At 43.6% G+C, this 17233-nt stretch overlaps 1 protein-coding gene across 1 annotated transcript; it reads right to left on the minus strand.

The window, feature by feature from the left end:
• Positions 1-4669: 4669 nt before the first annotated feature.
• wnt5a (wingless-type MMTV integration site family, member 5a) lies at positions 4670-16341 on the minus strand. Its single transcript, XM_069660735.1, has 5 exons — positions 15344-16341; positions 12282-12430; positions 9820-10067; positions 7035-7327; positions 4670-6501 (listed from the first exon to the last, which is right to left on the minus strand). Exons 2-5 carry the CDS (start codon positions 12416-12418, stop codon positions 6043-6045), a joined length of 1137 nt encoding a protein of 378 aa, XP_069516836.1. The 5' UTR covers positions 12419-12430; positions 15344-16341; the 3' UTR covers positions 4670-6042.
• Between the last annotated feature and the right edge of the window lie 892 nt (positions 16342-17233).

Raw genomic sequence — 17233 nt, forward strand, 5'->3', positions numbered from 1 at the left:
CATTAAGACAGAATAACAGATTGTAATCCTGTACTGTCCTATGAAGGTGAATATGTTTCCACATCTGTGAGCAATAAAGCGAGACGAGCTGCAGAGCCGCACACACACACACACGCACTGCATACACACCGACAACTATTCTACTGTGTTTACATTTCCAATTGTAATGATCTCCTTTATTATTCTGCTTGGAAACTAAATTAAGTACTAAAACTCAACAAAATGAGGGGTGCTGTTTAGTTCATAACTTGATAACCATGGTAACCAGTGTAGGAATAAACTTGTTTTAATGAAAACAGTAATTGAATGAATATCAGACATTCTTCTCTTCCTTTTCTCTTTCACAAAACGGGATTTAACGTCCCCTGTTGGCTCGGTGGTCCCCTGTTGGTGAACGTGTTAAACGCCTTAGTCCACTGTTAGATAGGTATGCAAGTACATACACACACACACACACACACACACACACTGCATACACACTGACAACTATTCTACTGTGTTGACATTTTCAATTGTAATGATCTCCATCATTGTTCTGCTTGGAAACTATATTACTAAAGTACTAAAACTCTACAAAATGAGTGGTGGTGTTTTTTTATTCATAACTTGATAACCATGCTAACCAGTTAAACCATGTAGGAATAAACTTGTTTTAATGACAACAGGAATTAAATGAATATTAATTATCTTAGTAGTAATCCTTCTGTTCCGTTTCTCTTTCACAAAACAGGATTTAAAAAACGTCCCCTGTTGGCTCGGCAGTCCCCTGTCGGTGAATGTGTTAGACGCCTTAGTCCACTGTTAGATAGGTATGCAAGTACACACACACACACAATAGCCTCAGTCTTGCAGATTGAGAAATTGTGACCTTTATGTATACCTTCTCTATTTCCAGCGCGAGTTGCGCCCCGTTGAAACAACTTGTGGTTGAAGCGGTTTCAGGGGGGACACTGGGATAGAACTGGCAGGCAGAGAAAGACGGGGCAGCTAACTCTGTGGCACCGACCCATCTCTCTGATCCAGTCCAGACTGTTTGCGACGTCACGGTGCGGTGTCCTGCCCTCTTTCGCTAAAACACACAACCACAATTCCCAAATAGCTCTAAATGCAGCTCTGCGGAGCGCTCTTATTTTGGCCCGGTTGACGCTTTATGAGAGTTTTACAGTAAGAGCCGGGGAATGGAACAAGCTCCACTTTGGCTTGGAGAGATGAGCTTTGCCAGAGCTGAAGCACTGACAGCTCTTGTGTTCTGTTTTCGGAGGCTTTAGAGCACAAAGACGGCCGGCGATGATCAATAGAGATTGTGTTTTTACGGGATTGTGGATGATTTCTGCCGTGCTTGGTGCTTAAGGTAGAGTCACGGTTTGATGTGGTGATATAAGTATGAGTAAGACAACTGACTCTTAAACCAGAATTCATCCGCCCGTGTAATAACGTGCTAAAAGAAGGGGGGAACAGGTTCACAGTTCAAGCTGAGGTTTTGTTTCACAGATGGTAAAATGTGCTGTAAATCTATTACATCAATATGTGCAGCCTGGTGTGTTGCAGTTACAGTAGAACATTAGTTGAGCCTTTTCCATCCTGCAGGAACAGAATCAACCAAATATTTATGAATCTGCAAAGTTGTGGTCAGCAGATCTGGCTTCAGCGGAGGGAGGTTGCCTTATATCAAGCAGCTGCTTTGTTTTAGGAAAACACAACTTGTCACGTAATCGTCCTGAAGAGACCACGGAGGAATTTTAATGCAGTGGAAGAAGAATAGAGGGAAACCACTTGATAAGCCGAGTGGACCTCAGTTTGTGTCCAGCCTCATTCATTCATCATCATAATTATCACCTTAGCAAGGATACAAAAACATACACATGCACGAAGGCAGCTGCAAGCAAAACATTTAAGAGAATTTTAAGGTATTTGCATGTTTCAACATTTCGCAAACCTTCATTGTTCCTTTCGGGGAAGAAAACATTTTTGTAAACACTTGTTTCTATTTATTTTCTGTGGGAAAATGAGATTAAAAAGTGGGGAAAGTATGAGAACAATGTATGTTCTCTTGACAAAGGTGTACACCTGCTTACAATATCAGCAAAGCACCTCCTTCTCTTAATGTGTGTGCAATTGTGAACTTCTTAGTGCTTAATTGTGTGTGCAACAGCTAAAAAACAACCTTTTCACCCCGTGACCGCAGCCAAGAAAAGACAGTGTTCTCTGCAGAACAGGCGTATAAATATTTACACAGTTGCCCGCATTATCCGTCTGAGAAAAGAAAAAGTGGCAGGTGGAGGAAGGCCTGCCAAGAGGCGTCCAGGCATCCAAGCATTTTGTTTGAACATTTGGTAAGCAGCCGTGCTCCTCTGGTAATTCGTACCTGTGTGTGCACCTGCGGGTGTCGGGTTCCCTCTGCCTGCTGTGCACCTGGATCTCTGTTTATGACTGCTGGAGGAGTTCTGCTGGCCTGAAGTCACTCACTCACTCTGACATACAAGGAGCCTCGTCCAGCAAGTGCGAGTAGTTTTCTAACCTTCATGTACAAAAGAAATCCGGAGTTGAAGGTTCAGTTCACATCCTCGTAAACTCTCCTGCCGACAGACGGTTCAAGTGTGTAAAAACTCCTGCTGTTCTTCGTCTCTTTCAGTTTTTTTTGTACTTTTCTGCTTTTCCTAACTGGCCTGTGTGACACCAATCAGAAATGTAAACACTTGTCATGATGCAACACCTTTTGTGCAACTGTGCAGAAACACACAAGGCTCCAATTGACGGGGTCACATATGGGATGTGCTCCTAAAGTCGGTATCATTTTACAAAAGTAAATATTAGCCGATGTCAGGAGCGTTTACGCTGTAACGGCAGGCCTTTAGCTCTACTTCCCTTTAAGAGCTTTCTCTCCCCTCTCCTTCAGCCCTCGTGTAATCCCCGGTCTCTCATTACCCAATCTCCTCTGCTGTTCTCTGCATCTCCTCTCAAACTCCAGCAGTTTCTGACAAGGCCCAGTCGTCTTCCAGACAAACCCCATTCCCCCCATATTGAAAATCCCCCCTCTTCCTTTCCTCCTGACACAATATGATTAATCATTCCATTAACTGATCCACTGTCTCTGGATTGTTGCGCTTATGATACGACCTCAACCGTTCCCCGGGGAGACACACAATCTTCAGGACGTCTTCCAAAGCTCTCAAGCAAACTCTCCTTGTCTTTGTTCACTACACGCCTAAAACAGCTGTCATCCAATGTGGGTTTGACTGTCTGTCACTGAATTGGCCCCAGGGTGAGGAGACAGAGTGAGGGAATGTAACTGGTTCGGAAAAACCCTAAAATACTGTTGGAACTAAAAGAAAATGTGAAGTTAGGTCGTAGGTAAAATCTGGATTGAAGGCATACACGTTTAAGGCTGTTTATGAAGGGTTTATATGAAAGGGGGGGTATTATGCTAATTTCAAGCTTCATATTTCTCTCTGTGATACCTGTGGAGTAGCTTAGCATAATTTACAGTTAAAAAGAACTCATCATTTCTCTCACACTGGTGCTCTGTGCAGGCCCTCATACAGCCTCTGCCTGAAACGACTCAGTCAGCGCTGTCTCTTTAAGAAACCCCGCCCCTACAAGCCCGCTTTCTTCTGATTGGTGTGTAGAAAAAACTGTCGGAAACCTGTGCTGTGTTCAAAATGCCATACTATACTCGCTGTACGTACTGATTTTGCCAAAATGTAGTACAGTATGCAAACAAAAGCAAAATGTGCAGTAAGGAGAAAATGCCCGGATGTCGTACTGTTCGGAGAAAATCTCCAGTATGCATCGGACCAGACATTGCTTACTGTATCCCACAATGCATCGCACTGGAACGTTACAGCGGCAGTTGAAATGGCGGACAGTAGCAGCATCCCAGCAGAAGGGGGCGCTTTAGCCATAGAAGTGGCGGGTATTGTTTACTTCCGCCTGGCGTAGCATACTGCAAAATTAATTTGAAAAGCTCCTCCATACTACATACTACCGCCAAACGCAGTGTGCAGTATATAGTATGTAGTACGGCATTTCGAACACAGCCCTGGTGTTCACAGCAGCCCGCACACTGAGCTGAGAGGTCTGGGGATTAGAGGTCATCACGGGTCCACCTGAGACCTGAGCCGTGACCCAGACGGGTTTGGGTCCACGTTTTATGTGGCCAACCAGTTGCGGGTCGGGACTCGTTCTAGAACCCCGGGTCTGTTCAAAATTATGTGTTATACCCGAGTGGATCCAGGAAGACCTGGGCGTGATTAGAAAGCGCTGGTCATGATGAAACAGAGAGTACAAGCAATCAGGTGGCATCAATGACCAGTGCTCCACCGCCTTTTGCTCAGGAGGCGAAGGGTCAGATCAAAGGTCAGACTCGGACAACACGGATGATAGCAAACTAGAAATGCTAACGTTAGCAGCCGTGGCAAAGAGTAATCGTTATCATTGTTCAAAAGGACAAATAGTCGAAGCTATCTTTATTATGCTAGATGCAACAAAACCTCTAATGGAGCCACGCATTTGTCATCCGTCTGCGTGACAGCAAGTGGACTTTTAATCTGAAATAACTCGTGGATTAGCTTTGCTGTTTTTATCAACACCACATGGATAACAGAAAAAGAGCCACAAAGAGCAACACTTGAGTCGTAAGATACTGTGAGTAAATACTCCTCTGCTGGTTTTACATTTGATATTTATTGAAACAAAGTAGAGCATTGAGCCAATTTGTAAAAAGTAACAAAATATCCGCTATAACACATTAACAAACCTCAAATTCATGGAGAAGCTTATAAATATACAAAGTTGGATTGGTAAGAAGAGTCTGTCTACGGAGAATCATCACAGGGATAGTGAGCAGTTAACTGAGTGGTACTGGAAATCTGTGCGGATGATCACATGTGAACATCTGTGACGTATATACGAATATAAAAGTGAAACAGTAAAGCTGAACATGAGTGAGGAGAAAGGATGTGAAGTTCGAAACAATAAGGTGCATTTCCCTTTACAAAAACAGTGAAGAGCCGCGTTAGTGAGAACACCATGTACAAAGTGAAGACTCGGGAGATGTCTGACTACATGTTGATCTATGATGGAGATGATGCTTTTCTGTTCTGGCTAAAGAAAATAAATACAGTTTACTGATTGGTTGGATAGACATACTATATACACAGAGCATGGAATATTTCACCACTGTAACCACAACATTGCCCATATATATTCAAACCATGTTACGTATTGTAGAGTAATGGTAAATTGATAATTAATATGGAGAAGAATGTAGGCTATAATATTGATATATTTACTGATGCACTGTAAAAACAGCTGAACAGACGCATACAGACGGGTTTCAGCCTCTGTATCAAAGTGCATAATGGTGGAGGGCGTGTTGCAGCACCTTGGGGACTCTAAGGCTTCTGGGACAGCTTAATAAACGGCCCAAACCCCAAAACAGCCCTCGTATTGTACCCATTGTACTCCAAGGACTCGTACCAAACAACAGGTCTCCTTACCCAACATGTGGTGAGAGGGGACAGGCAGACTTCAGGAAGGATGTGAAGGCTGCTTTGGTTCTGGGCCAACGTAAAAAAAACATCCATACACTACAGTACAAAGTCTCAACACAGTCATACTCAAGGACATAATCAAACGAAATGGGAAGCACAGTCCAATTTCGCAATCATTTGACAAGAAAATTGGTATTTTTTGGACTTTAAAAAGGGTGGGGGGGGTTTGGTGGGTGGGGATCTCCAGCCACTTTCAGGCACTTGGAATGGGTTAAAATCGGCTGGTGATGTCTGGGCCATATAGAACATAACAATCTCAAAATAAATATTTCACGATACTCTCAGTTTCTGAAGACATAACATTTTTTTTTAAAGAAAAGAGTCAGTCTTTTTGCAATGGCATAATTGTTTAACTCTATAAATATAATTTATATAGTTTCTTTCTTCCATTCTCTCTCTGTGTACAACTCCTTTCCTCCGCTGCTCATGGGTGCACACGGATGTATGCCCATCGTCTGCAAACAAACACACACAGGCTGCGCTCCTCTCCTCACTTGCAAACGAATTGGTCTACGATTTTGGTGCATCGCTTGCATTTGACGTAGCAGCACCAGTGGAACTTGCAGTGGCAGCGCTCCACTATCTGGGCCTTGTACTGGTCGTAGCCGCGGCCGCAGCACATCAGCTCGCACCCATCCATGCCCTCCGAGGTCTTGTTGCAAAGGCGTCCCACCGTGCCCAGGGAGCCCGTGCTCTGGTTCTTCAGGCAGTAGTCTGGACTGGACTCGATGTACACCAGGTCGTGGCTGGTCGGAGCGTTGAACTTGCTGTGCATCTGCACCATCTTCCCACGCGTGTTTAGCTTCATGGCAGCCGCGCTGTCGTACTTTTCCTTCAGCGCGTCGCCCACTTTGCGGAAGTCGGCCAGCTGCAGCCAACAGGTCTTAAGGCTGCAGGAACCTGAGACCCCGTGGCACTTGCAAGACACGTGGGCAAGGTCGGACACCGTCTGAGAAGGAGGGAAGAGAAATAAGCGGATTAAAAAACCAGATAAGGACTTTTATTCCTCTGGAAAACTGCAGAAAAATGTCCAGGTTATGCATGTGTAATGTTCCTAACATGACCTGTCTGCATAAATATTTGCACAGTGTGCTGCTCATGATCTCATAAAGGCATCACTTTGCCACGAAGAGCCGAATGATCCTGTCCATATCTCCAGAAGTGCATTGAATAAAACCTTGTCCTCTCATTTACTTGAAAGGAAAACAGCATGGCAACAGATATCTGGCATTATGTTTCCTTTGAGGTCTATTCAAGATTTTTTGAAAGGAACAGAAAGCCAGAGCTGCCTCCGATGACTCCGTCTACACACAGATCAAAGCCTCCGGAGGGGAAACACGCAGAGATGTTACACACATGATCAGCAGAGACCTGTTTGACCACCTGGATTGTCTCACTTCTAATGCATATTGCTTTTTGGGTAGCTTCCCTCTTATATGATGACAGCTCAAGATCTGTGTGCATATAACCCCACTTTCTTACCCTCCTTCCAGCCTCGTTATTGTGAAGATTCATCAGCAGCCGTGCGCTCTCATACGAGCCCTTCGGGTAGCTCTTCTCCCTCTCGCGTGCGTCCACAAACTCCTTGGAGAACCTGTAGCCGTAGTTGAGGTTGTCTCCGCAGCCGCCCCACAGCCAGTCTCGCGGCAGGTCTTTGGGGCGAGCCGCGCGGCTGCACCCGCAGCTGGAGAGCTCCCCCTCTCTGCAGGCACGGCTCACCGCGTTCACCACCCCTGCTGCGCTGATGGCATAAGTGAACGCCGTCTCTCGGCTGCCTGCGGAAAACAAAAACATCAGTAGATGAAATATGTCTGAAAGCATGTTCATCCATCTTCTGCTTCCATTCTTGTAGATTATGCATGTGTATTTATTTTACACTGAATTTCTGTCACTGTCATTTAGCTGTAAGTATCTGTACAGTGTTATGAGATATGATGTCATATGACAGCATAAACCATACATGTAAGATTACAGAGCGCTCCAGCCAAGTGCTGCAGGCTCCTCATCACCAACACGTTGAGCGGTGGAATCTGGTTTGCTGTTATTGGGCTTCAGCCAGAGAGAGGACAGCGCCCTCCAGTGACAGAGATCCATCCTAACAAGCAGCTTCAATTTCACCCAAAATTGAAAGTGACAACAGCTCTTTTACTTCATCCGTCATGACTGAGTGATTCTGGAGCCATTGCTCATTAACTCCCACTGTTCCTACCCTCAACATTTCCTCTGTAGAGACGCAGAGGTTTGGGCCTTTAAAGAAGAAGAAATACACGTAAGCACTTCTTTGCTGTCACTAAACGCTCGATCCATTTCTACCGCTGTAGACCAGAAGAGATGAGGAGGTAGGTAAAGAAGAAAAAGCCGACCTAACTATGAGGCCACGTGTTGACATTGAAGAGCGCGGCTGCTACAAAATAAAAGAATGCGCAGCTCATATACCTGCTGGGTCAAAGCTTTAGAGAGCGTGCTATGATGACAATAACAGATGGACAGAGAATGGGAGATGAGGGAGGAGAAATAAAAGACGTCTAAAGAGATAAGTCAAGAAAAAGATATTAAAGAGAAAAAAGAAAAGGCCGGATAAATGAGACGGACAGATGCCCTTCATATCACAAAAGCAGTAAAAGACAACAAGGGAGCGGGACAGGAAAAAGGAAAAACCCAGCAGGAATACTGGTACTGCTTTTAATCCAGCTGAGGATATTGGTCTAATAGTAGACCTGTAGACAGACAACCTGTCACACTGCTGCCTCCCCTTCCCCTGTACCCCGCCCCTGGAGCTCGCCAAAGCCAGGCAGGAGGGACGGCCTGACCCAAACCGCACCAGCACCTCCCAGAGCTCAGCTTTAAATCACCAGCAGTCTAAAGCCTAAGCCAGCAGGAAGAAGGACTGTAGGACAGACTTTCAGACGGACAGCTATAGAGGGGAGGACATGTTTATTTGGCCCGGAGTTGGCTTACATAGGAGCAACGCTGGGGAGGGAGAAGAGGGATGGGAGAACGGAGGCTGATGAGGATTCTATGAAGACTGATCTGTGGAGGGGGAATCAGCAGCGCCAGAGACACCGACAACAGGAACACATGTGTGCACACAATCTAACGCACAATAGACTCCTTATTAAAGCAGATTTAGACTTGCTTTAACCCACATTTAAAAATTATCTTAGTCGCTTGCAGCGTTACTTTAAAAAAAAAACGCATAAAGCCTCCTTTCTTAAAGCAGCTTCTTGGTTACTCTGGATCATTTTCAGACCTCTGCATGATCAGTTTTCAGCGGAACTACTTTCTCACAAAACAAAAATAGTCCCAAGAAAACTGTTGACGGTGTGTTTTGGGGATTATTCAGTGGAATGGGAATATTATTTCTGGAAAACAAGTTGGTGTTGAGTGCATTAAAAGTTATTTTGCAAGCTGAGAGCTCGCAAACGAGATTCCATTCACCATTTATCCATTTATTTTCAATGAGATGGGAGCGGAAATCTGAAATAATCTGGATAAATGTGCGTTTTTTTGTTGCTGTTTTAGCTATCCGATATTTTGGTGAACTGACCCTTTAAAATCTACCAACACAAACAGAAATCTGCATGCCTCACTTAAGCAGGATTTGAAAGAGCGCCAACATCTAAGCGCCACAAGCGCTTTCAGATTCAGATTTTGCCAACATGCAGCCAAAAGTCTCCCCCACGCTGACGTCGCATAGATTCATTAGAATTCAGCGGGAGAGTTACGATCAACAAACCACCTTTACATTAGCCCCTGAGGTGAAGCCTCACGTCCAAAGAAAACAAAAAAAACATGTTAAACATCTTAAATAAAAGAATCCAAAAGTGGAATTTGCTTTCAAGAGGGGATTGTAAAGCTTTTGAACTTCCTATAAGAGATCTGAGACACACACACAATCACATACACAGACAGTGTAATCACTGACAAGGTGATATATTGGTGCATGCACTCACTGCACTCCCGTTACTTGTAAACACAGGGCAGCAATACTCCACCTCCGCAATGTGTGTCTGTGTGCGTGTGTGTGTTACAGGAGATTAGGTTGTCTCGCATTCATCGGGGGAAAGGCAGATTCTCTGCCTCCCTCCTGCTGCATGTCGGGGGCTGGTTTAGCAGGCCAAAGCCACATGTGATTTATCCAGCAACCTCACCCACCAGCTATTCCCTCCACACAGCTGCTGAGAATCAGCAGCTCCATACATTTCACACACACAGAGGGAGAATCAAGAAGAACAATATGTCATTTTATACATCTTTGCGCTCTTACCTATTTGCATGACCCGTCCAAACACAGAGGAGTTGTCCACCGTGCTGCAGTTCCAGCGCCGGTGTCTGAACTGGTACTGGCACTCTCTGATGCCGGTCTTGGCCCCCTCGCCGATGTACTGCATGTGGTCCTGGTAGAGCTGGCACAGCTTCTTCTGGCCCTGCGACAGGCCCACCAGCTGGCTGCACAGAGGCTGGGCACCGATGATGTAGGCCTCGGGGATCAGTAAAGGGTTCATAGCCAGAGACCTGCATGAGGTGAGGACATAATAATACAGTTGTTTTCACTCAGTCGCCATTATTACGCAAATGTCTGCAAGTTTTCAGGCCAAATACACAATCAGCAGCTGATTTCACTTGACTAATTCCTCCGTCTCACGGGTGAAGTTATGTTAATCAGAGAAATGAGGGGCAGTTATTTATTGAATGGAGTAAAACCTGCGTAAACTTTCAGCAGTGTGCTATTTTTGGGCAAACAGCGATGAAAGCATAAATAAGCAAAGAAAACAAGAGTCAGGGAGAGAAAAGGGGGAAAAAAGGGACATTTAAAGTAAAAGGGGAGAATACAGAGCGGGTTAAGTAAATGCTGTTTAATAAAGAGCAGCCATTAAAGACAATGACTCCTCATCACAGGTTGCACAGCAGTTCAAACAAAGCGTCTAGTCTTTTCGGATTTATTTTGAAAGTTTTTAGACGCCTTTAGGAGGCAAACATCTGTGGTATTTAACTGAAAAATAAAAATGGAAGGAAACCAAAAAATAAACATAATTTTGAGTAGCAGAAATTTGGTTTTCCTGTTTTTATTTTGATAAAAGCCAGCAATCCTTTGAATTTAGCCTGTGACCACTTGGCATTGTCCTGAGCCAGACCCCAGGCTGGGAAGCGCTGTGTTAAAGCAAAACATGTAGCTGACTAAATATGTTTTATTCTAATTTATTTCTACCATTTCTACACTTCTCAACATGCTAAAGTGCCTGTCATGATGACTGTTTACTCTGATGTACTAAAGTTGTACGCCTGATTACAGTACAAAAGAAACAAGTCGTTATTGTGTAAGAGGCAGAAAGAGAAATTAAAAGTGGACTGGAAGAGGGAAACATGCAGACTAACACAGCAGAAACATGGAGAGGGGAACACTAGCATGAGCATCTGGTTCCCGGCCACAGGACAATTAGAGCAGCCCATCCCTGAGCCCAAAGAGAAAGACAATTAGCCCCCAGTGTAACCCGATCGACTGGGGAAACTCGGCAGCCAGGGAACATAAACGGAACACACACAACATATACACAGAAGTGCACACGGGAGGAAAAAAAACTAAACATACACATATTCTGTGCGCACATGCAGACTGACACACATACAGTCGGCCTGCCCGCTCCTCCGACTCTCTAAATCATTCACACCTGTGTGTCCTCTCCGAGAGGAAACTGAAAGACACACACAGTTTGGGCTCCAAACTCAGCTTTCCGAAGGGTCTGCGGTAATGTGCGAGTCCTCAGCTGGGTTTGTAATCCAACACTGTATTTGAACTTTAATGTAGTCGCCTTCAGAGCTGAGCCCATTAGACATGTTTATCTGTGTAAATCCTCTTCAAATTAATTGTTTGAATTATTATTTTCATACACATGAGCCCATGAACACATGATGTCACCGCTGGCTTTGATGTGCTCGTTTGAGGTAAATAAAATCTTACAGGGAGAGTTTGGGTTTCCTGTAAATGCTGCATGTTGTGGGATACACAATCAAGCACAAGTGCAGAAATTAGAAACACACAAACAGGATGTATAGAGTGGCTTTAAGTAGTACTTCTATGATGACTGGTCAACACAACTTTCCCCCTATCAGGAGTTCTCTGTGTGTTTAAGGGCAGCAAATATAGACTTTACTAATAGCAGCAGGATGTGTGTCTGCGAACACACACACACACACACGTAGATTCAGTCACACACGGTGTTCGTTTTCGCACATATTTGAACGCCGACTCATAAGCCGCAGCATTCTATGTTTTCTATGATATTCATAATCTTGGTTTGGCAATATGCAAAGAAAGAAAATAAAGGGGGGAAAAAAGGTCTTCCTGCGAGGCTAATGTGCTACAGTCAGCATGTTGTGTTATTTCATGTGTGGTGCAACTGAAGCGGAGGACGCTTACTTAACAAACACGCACACACACTCTCAGACACGAGCCTGAAACTGACTTTGAAACTAAGTAAAACACGAATTTAAACCCTCACTTTTTTTGGACATAAAAAAATCAATAAAAATGTAAATTTCTGCCTTTTTTATGTTTTTTTTCACCACATCTTATGAACCCTATTTACAAATATGACTCATGTATGAGTGTTAAAAGAAACTGACAATCTCCTCTGGCTGTATTACAAGTAAACACACATGCACAACTAAAGCCACACACACACACACACACAAAGATATAGTGTACATTAAGAGAAAATTAATGCATACCACCATGAGTTGGCCTCCACCACCACCTGCATGAGGAGCGTGAGGAGTGTGAGGGCAAACACACAGTGCCTGGAGTCCAACACTCTGCCAAAGGGCCAGCAAACCGGCCGACGCGTACAGCCCAGCCCCAGGTTCATACTGCCGCTGATCTGAGGGAGGACAGAGGAAAGATGCATGTCAGTCAGCCTTAATGTGCACCACACAGGAAAAAAAAGACAAGACAGATATATCTATGATGTCGAAATGTATGAAGGGAATGCAGGGAAAAAATTCTTTCAGCTCTCTCTCTTTTTTACATGCCAACAGCAGCGTGCTTGTGTGTGATGGGAGCCCTGAGGCCATCAGAGCTCGCACAGCAGAGCAGAGCAGAGCAGAGCAGCGACTTGGCAGCAGGTCTGAGTGTGAATCACAGAAGACTGATAGACGTGCAGCCGGAGAAGACACAATGACCATGAAACCCCATCTAGACACATTCCTGACAGTCCACTTTACTCAGAGAGAGACACACAAAGACACACACTGACAGAGCCAGGCCTGGTACAGTATGTGTGTCTTACTTTAAATCTGTTTTAGCCTACATATTGTCAGACCTGAATTGTCTCAGATTAACCGACAAATAAGACAGTATTTTTAAGGCAAAGATGGTGAACTTACAAAAGAATAAATACATCTAAAACATGGGCTTAGAATGAAAACATGATTCTGTTTTTATGGTCTACTTTTCAATCTGTGCCAGGTTTTTTATTTTCTTCACTTACCTAAATAAAGTTACAACCATGGGAAATTAAAATTATTTAGTTCTACAAAGTTTTCATCATACTAATGAATTAAATACATTTTAAAAAACATCAAAGAAATAAATATAAAACATGGAAACTAAAAATGTTACATTTAATTTTTAAATACAGCTTCTTTAAGGAAATTAAATGTGAGGGTATATTAAATAGGAAATACGCATGGTGATGTCTGCCAATAATTATTTTCATATTAATTTTAATTGTTTTAATTGACTGTGGATCGGACTGAGAGCAGCCACGTCAGCGGATGATAGTCTATGGCCTGATTACGCAGAGACGCTGTTTGCCTAACTTAAAGTAAAAGAGAAATAAGCGTTAAAAAAAAAAAGAAAAGTTTCCTGCAGACAACTGCATGGCTTTGCTGAAAAAAAAGTTTGGTTGCTATGCCGGCAGAAATTGAGTAAAAATAATTACCCTTTAAATCTAAACCGGTGTGCCAGCCGTGTGTGAATGTTGGGACTGAGAGCAGCTCTAATTTGTCACGCTGTGTTATTTTCCAGGTTTGAGTCGTGCAGACCTGGACCTGCCTAATACTCATTAGAGACGAGGCCAAGTTCACCATCACTCACTCCGCGCACGCGCACGTACCCACGCACGCACGAGCATGTGCTTGCAGTTTGTGCACTGCTTAAATAGAAGTTGTGTTATGTTCCTTGCAGATCTTCTTCATAAATTAAAGCAATAATCCGCAGAGGGCGGCAAGTTTACACTGATTTTAAAGCAACTAATTGTGGCCGTTATGCCAGGAAGTGGACTGAAAATTATATTTTAATTTGTGGATAATTATGTTACACAATTAAATATTATTTTGCAACAAGCAGTACACTCAATTAGGAGTGAATCAACAGCTGCAGTGACAAGTTTCATTCTGCATGTTCACATTTTAATTTACAGTCATTATGGCACAGGTGCGCGCAATTATCTGACATGCCACGACTCAGTCTCAGCCAATCAGAGCAGAGAACGGAAATTATTCGTTTTAGGAGACAAAGCATCGATCCTTTCTTTTCTTTCTTTAATTAATGTCTTAAAACAGTTTTAATAATGTCAGTGGCTGCACCTATTAAACACTGTAAATCACATTTATTTTAATTAAACAGTTCTGCGTTTGGCATCTTAACTGCCATCTGCGCAAATGCTGCGCTCCGTGACCCCTACAAACGGTTTGGCTCGAGCGAAAAATTCATGCAGCTGGAGTGAAAGACTGACGACTACCTTGCTGGTTTTTGTCGGTGGAAGAGGCATAAAATTGAGCAAATTTCAGGAAGAGACCAGTTAGAAAAAGGTCGTCCAGATGACAGCAGGCGCTGTTTGGTTGAAATGGATGATTTAAGAGGCTATTTTAAAAAGACCATATGAGACTAAATCGAATTTAATTAAACGTGACAGTTAAAGAACATTCGTAACACACTGGTTATTTATTTAGACATAATGTCATTGATTTATTTTGCTTTTGTTTTTGTATTTTTACTGGCTGGAGCTTCTGGCCAAACCACCTAAAATATTTTTATAATTAAATATAATAGCACTTGAATAATTTTGGCCATAAAAGACTGTGTGGACGTGAAGATCGAAGGTGATATGAGTGCCAAATTAACTTTTAATGAATGACAGGGCTATTTGAGGGGGATATATTTACAGTATGGCCTTCATCCTTAAGCCTTTGAATGTGACGATTTATTTTAGAGTTTTTAGAGGAGTATGATGTGTTGGTTGGGCAATATATGTATGTTTAATTCATATAGCATTCAAATAAATCTGTGCCACTTTCATTCAAACTGAATGTCACTGTTATTTACATGACTCATTGGTGAAGTATTATCCGCATTTATTAGCACAGAAAGAGGAGTCTCCTCTCCTGCCTGCCCTGTTGTTTCAAAAACCAGGAGAGGGAGCCAGGTACAAGGGTTTGATGAGGAGGAGCAGCACAAAGGACATTAACTGACTTAAATGGGGACCGTTAACAATGGAGAGGAAACGCAGACCTGTTTTTTCCCATACGTGTGTACTGAAATATAAATAATTTATAGTTCTTTTTCGCTGAATTCATTATTCGACCAAACAGACATATGTGGGTCACAGGTAATGCAGTGGTTAGGTGGGAAGCACAGTTCACAAATCACATCTGTCAAAAACCTTTTGTCCACATACGACAAGCACTATTAGTCCAAAAAGGTCCCACTGAAACACGCTTTTTCCTCTCTTTAAGATAAAGTGCGGCTGCACGGATGGGAAAGTGAAGCAGGAGACCTGCAGGCTACTCACCAGGGAGCACAGCCCGTTAGAGGTTGTAATCCACTTTCTGCAGACGATATCAGACCAATAATCCCAGTGCAGGCCAGGTGGATTTAAGATTTCCTTTTCCGCTGCAGTGCAGACAAGTCCGCTCGTTTATCCGGATCTCTTGGAAAGTGCTTGATTGGGGATGAAGCTCGTGTAAAGCACAAAGTTCTTCAGGTTTGTTGTTTGGCGAACAATCAGTGAATGCGCTCCGTGCGCCAAACAGTTCAGTGAGTTTGTATGAAGCAGCGGGATGTATAAAATGTCCAAAAACAGTGTAAGGAAATGATCAGTTCCTTAAACGAATCAGTGCGTGACTTTACGGTTAATATTAACAAGTAAAACCATCTACGGCAACCCAAAGTGCCAGCGGCGGAAACGTCAGATGTCGATTCTCTTCTAATTGAAAGCGGCCTACTTTTACAGTCCCTATTCAGATAAAAGCTGTTCCAGATTGCAGCTAGACTATGTCAAACCTAAAACATGGGAAAGCTTGTTCTGAGCACTTTAATCCAGCCGCTAACACGCTCAGGTCATAGCGCGTTTTACCTGCGGAAAGATCCACACGGTGATCCTCGCCACAAACGACTTGTCAATTTACCTTCCATTCTGTGCAAAAACGACTTTGACAATTCCTCCGCTCGACTTTAAAGTCCTCACATGCAAAAACAATAAGTCATCCGCCTCGCAAAAAGAAGAAAAAAAAAACAGATGCCACAATTAATCGGCTCCAGACAGTATGCTCCAAAAAAAAAAACTTTCCGCGCGGACTATCTCCAAACAGTGCGGCTTGGCGAGCGCGCGCGGTGCCAGGGGGAGGAAAAGAGCACAGCGTGCGAACTACAGCGGCTTTGCCCAGGCTCCGAGCCTGTCGTCCTCCCACACCGTGTGTGTGTGTCTCTGTGTGCTCAAGTGCAGAAAAGTATCGCCGACTATCCCTCCCTCTCTCCTGTTCTCTTTCTCTCTCACCTGCCTCAGTCGCCTCCTCTCACAAACTAGCAAACTGTAGCATGGATGCGCAGCGCTAGACCTTCAGATGGCGCATGCGCCTCACATTACTGCTCAAATCCCCCTTTTTCTCCTGCAAGTCACCAACTTTGAAGGAGCAAGGAATTTGAGTGTAGGTAAAATTGTGGAGGGAGCGCGAAGGGCGGAACAGGCTGTAACAAAACAAGCGTCTCTATTACCTAAAATAAACTTATAAAGCACCCGAGGCTATTACCCTATCCATACCAGAGCAGAGTTAGGATTTTCACTGGCAGCAGATCGGGTTACCACTCAGTAAAATCAGGACAAGCAGGTCCATATTGTGTGCTTATACAGACCGCTCTCATCACCTGAAGGCCTTTGAGCATTACAGTCATTACGGTAATTATTATTTTATGGTACATTATCTCAAAACACGCTGGAGGAATCCTTACATTTGGATTTTTTTTTTTAAAGATGAGTGTCAAGGGGCAAAGTGTGTAATGGTTTCACATGTGTCACTGTACATTTCTCAGCCTGGACACACTGAAGGCATTCAAAGGTGAGTGCTGTGTTATTTTCAATTGGCCTGGACAGAATTTCATGTGGATTGAGGAAATAGAGATAGAATAACAGTGAGAAAAGAAAGTAAAACAATGCTCAAATTAATGGAAGGGGGCAGTCACCTGGAGGTCTGGCTGCGTGCCTAAATAAAGAGTTGCCTCAGGTGATAGAGGGAGGAGAAAGGGAGGGGGAAAGAAATTCATTTAGACATTTTTATTATGCTGATCTTATTGTAGCCTTAGTCTCAGGATATGTGTCTGTGTTGCACATTGGAAGCTTATACTATTTAGCTCCTACAGTGTGGGAAAAAAACAATGCAATTTTGCTCTTTCCGGCCTCAAAAGC

This window comes from Semicossyphus pulcher, unplaced genomic scaffold, assembly GCF_022749685.1.
Source record: "Semicossyphus pulcher isolate SPU_LCO1_2020_fin unplaced genomic scaffold, fSemPul1.0.p SCAF_13, whole genome shotgun sequence".
NCBI lineage: Eukaryota > Metazoa > Chordata > Actinopteri > Labriformes > Labridae > Semicossyphus > Semicossyphus pulcher.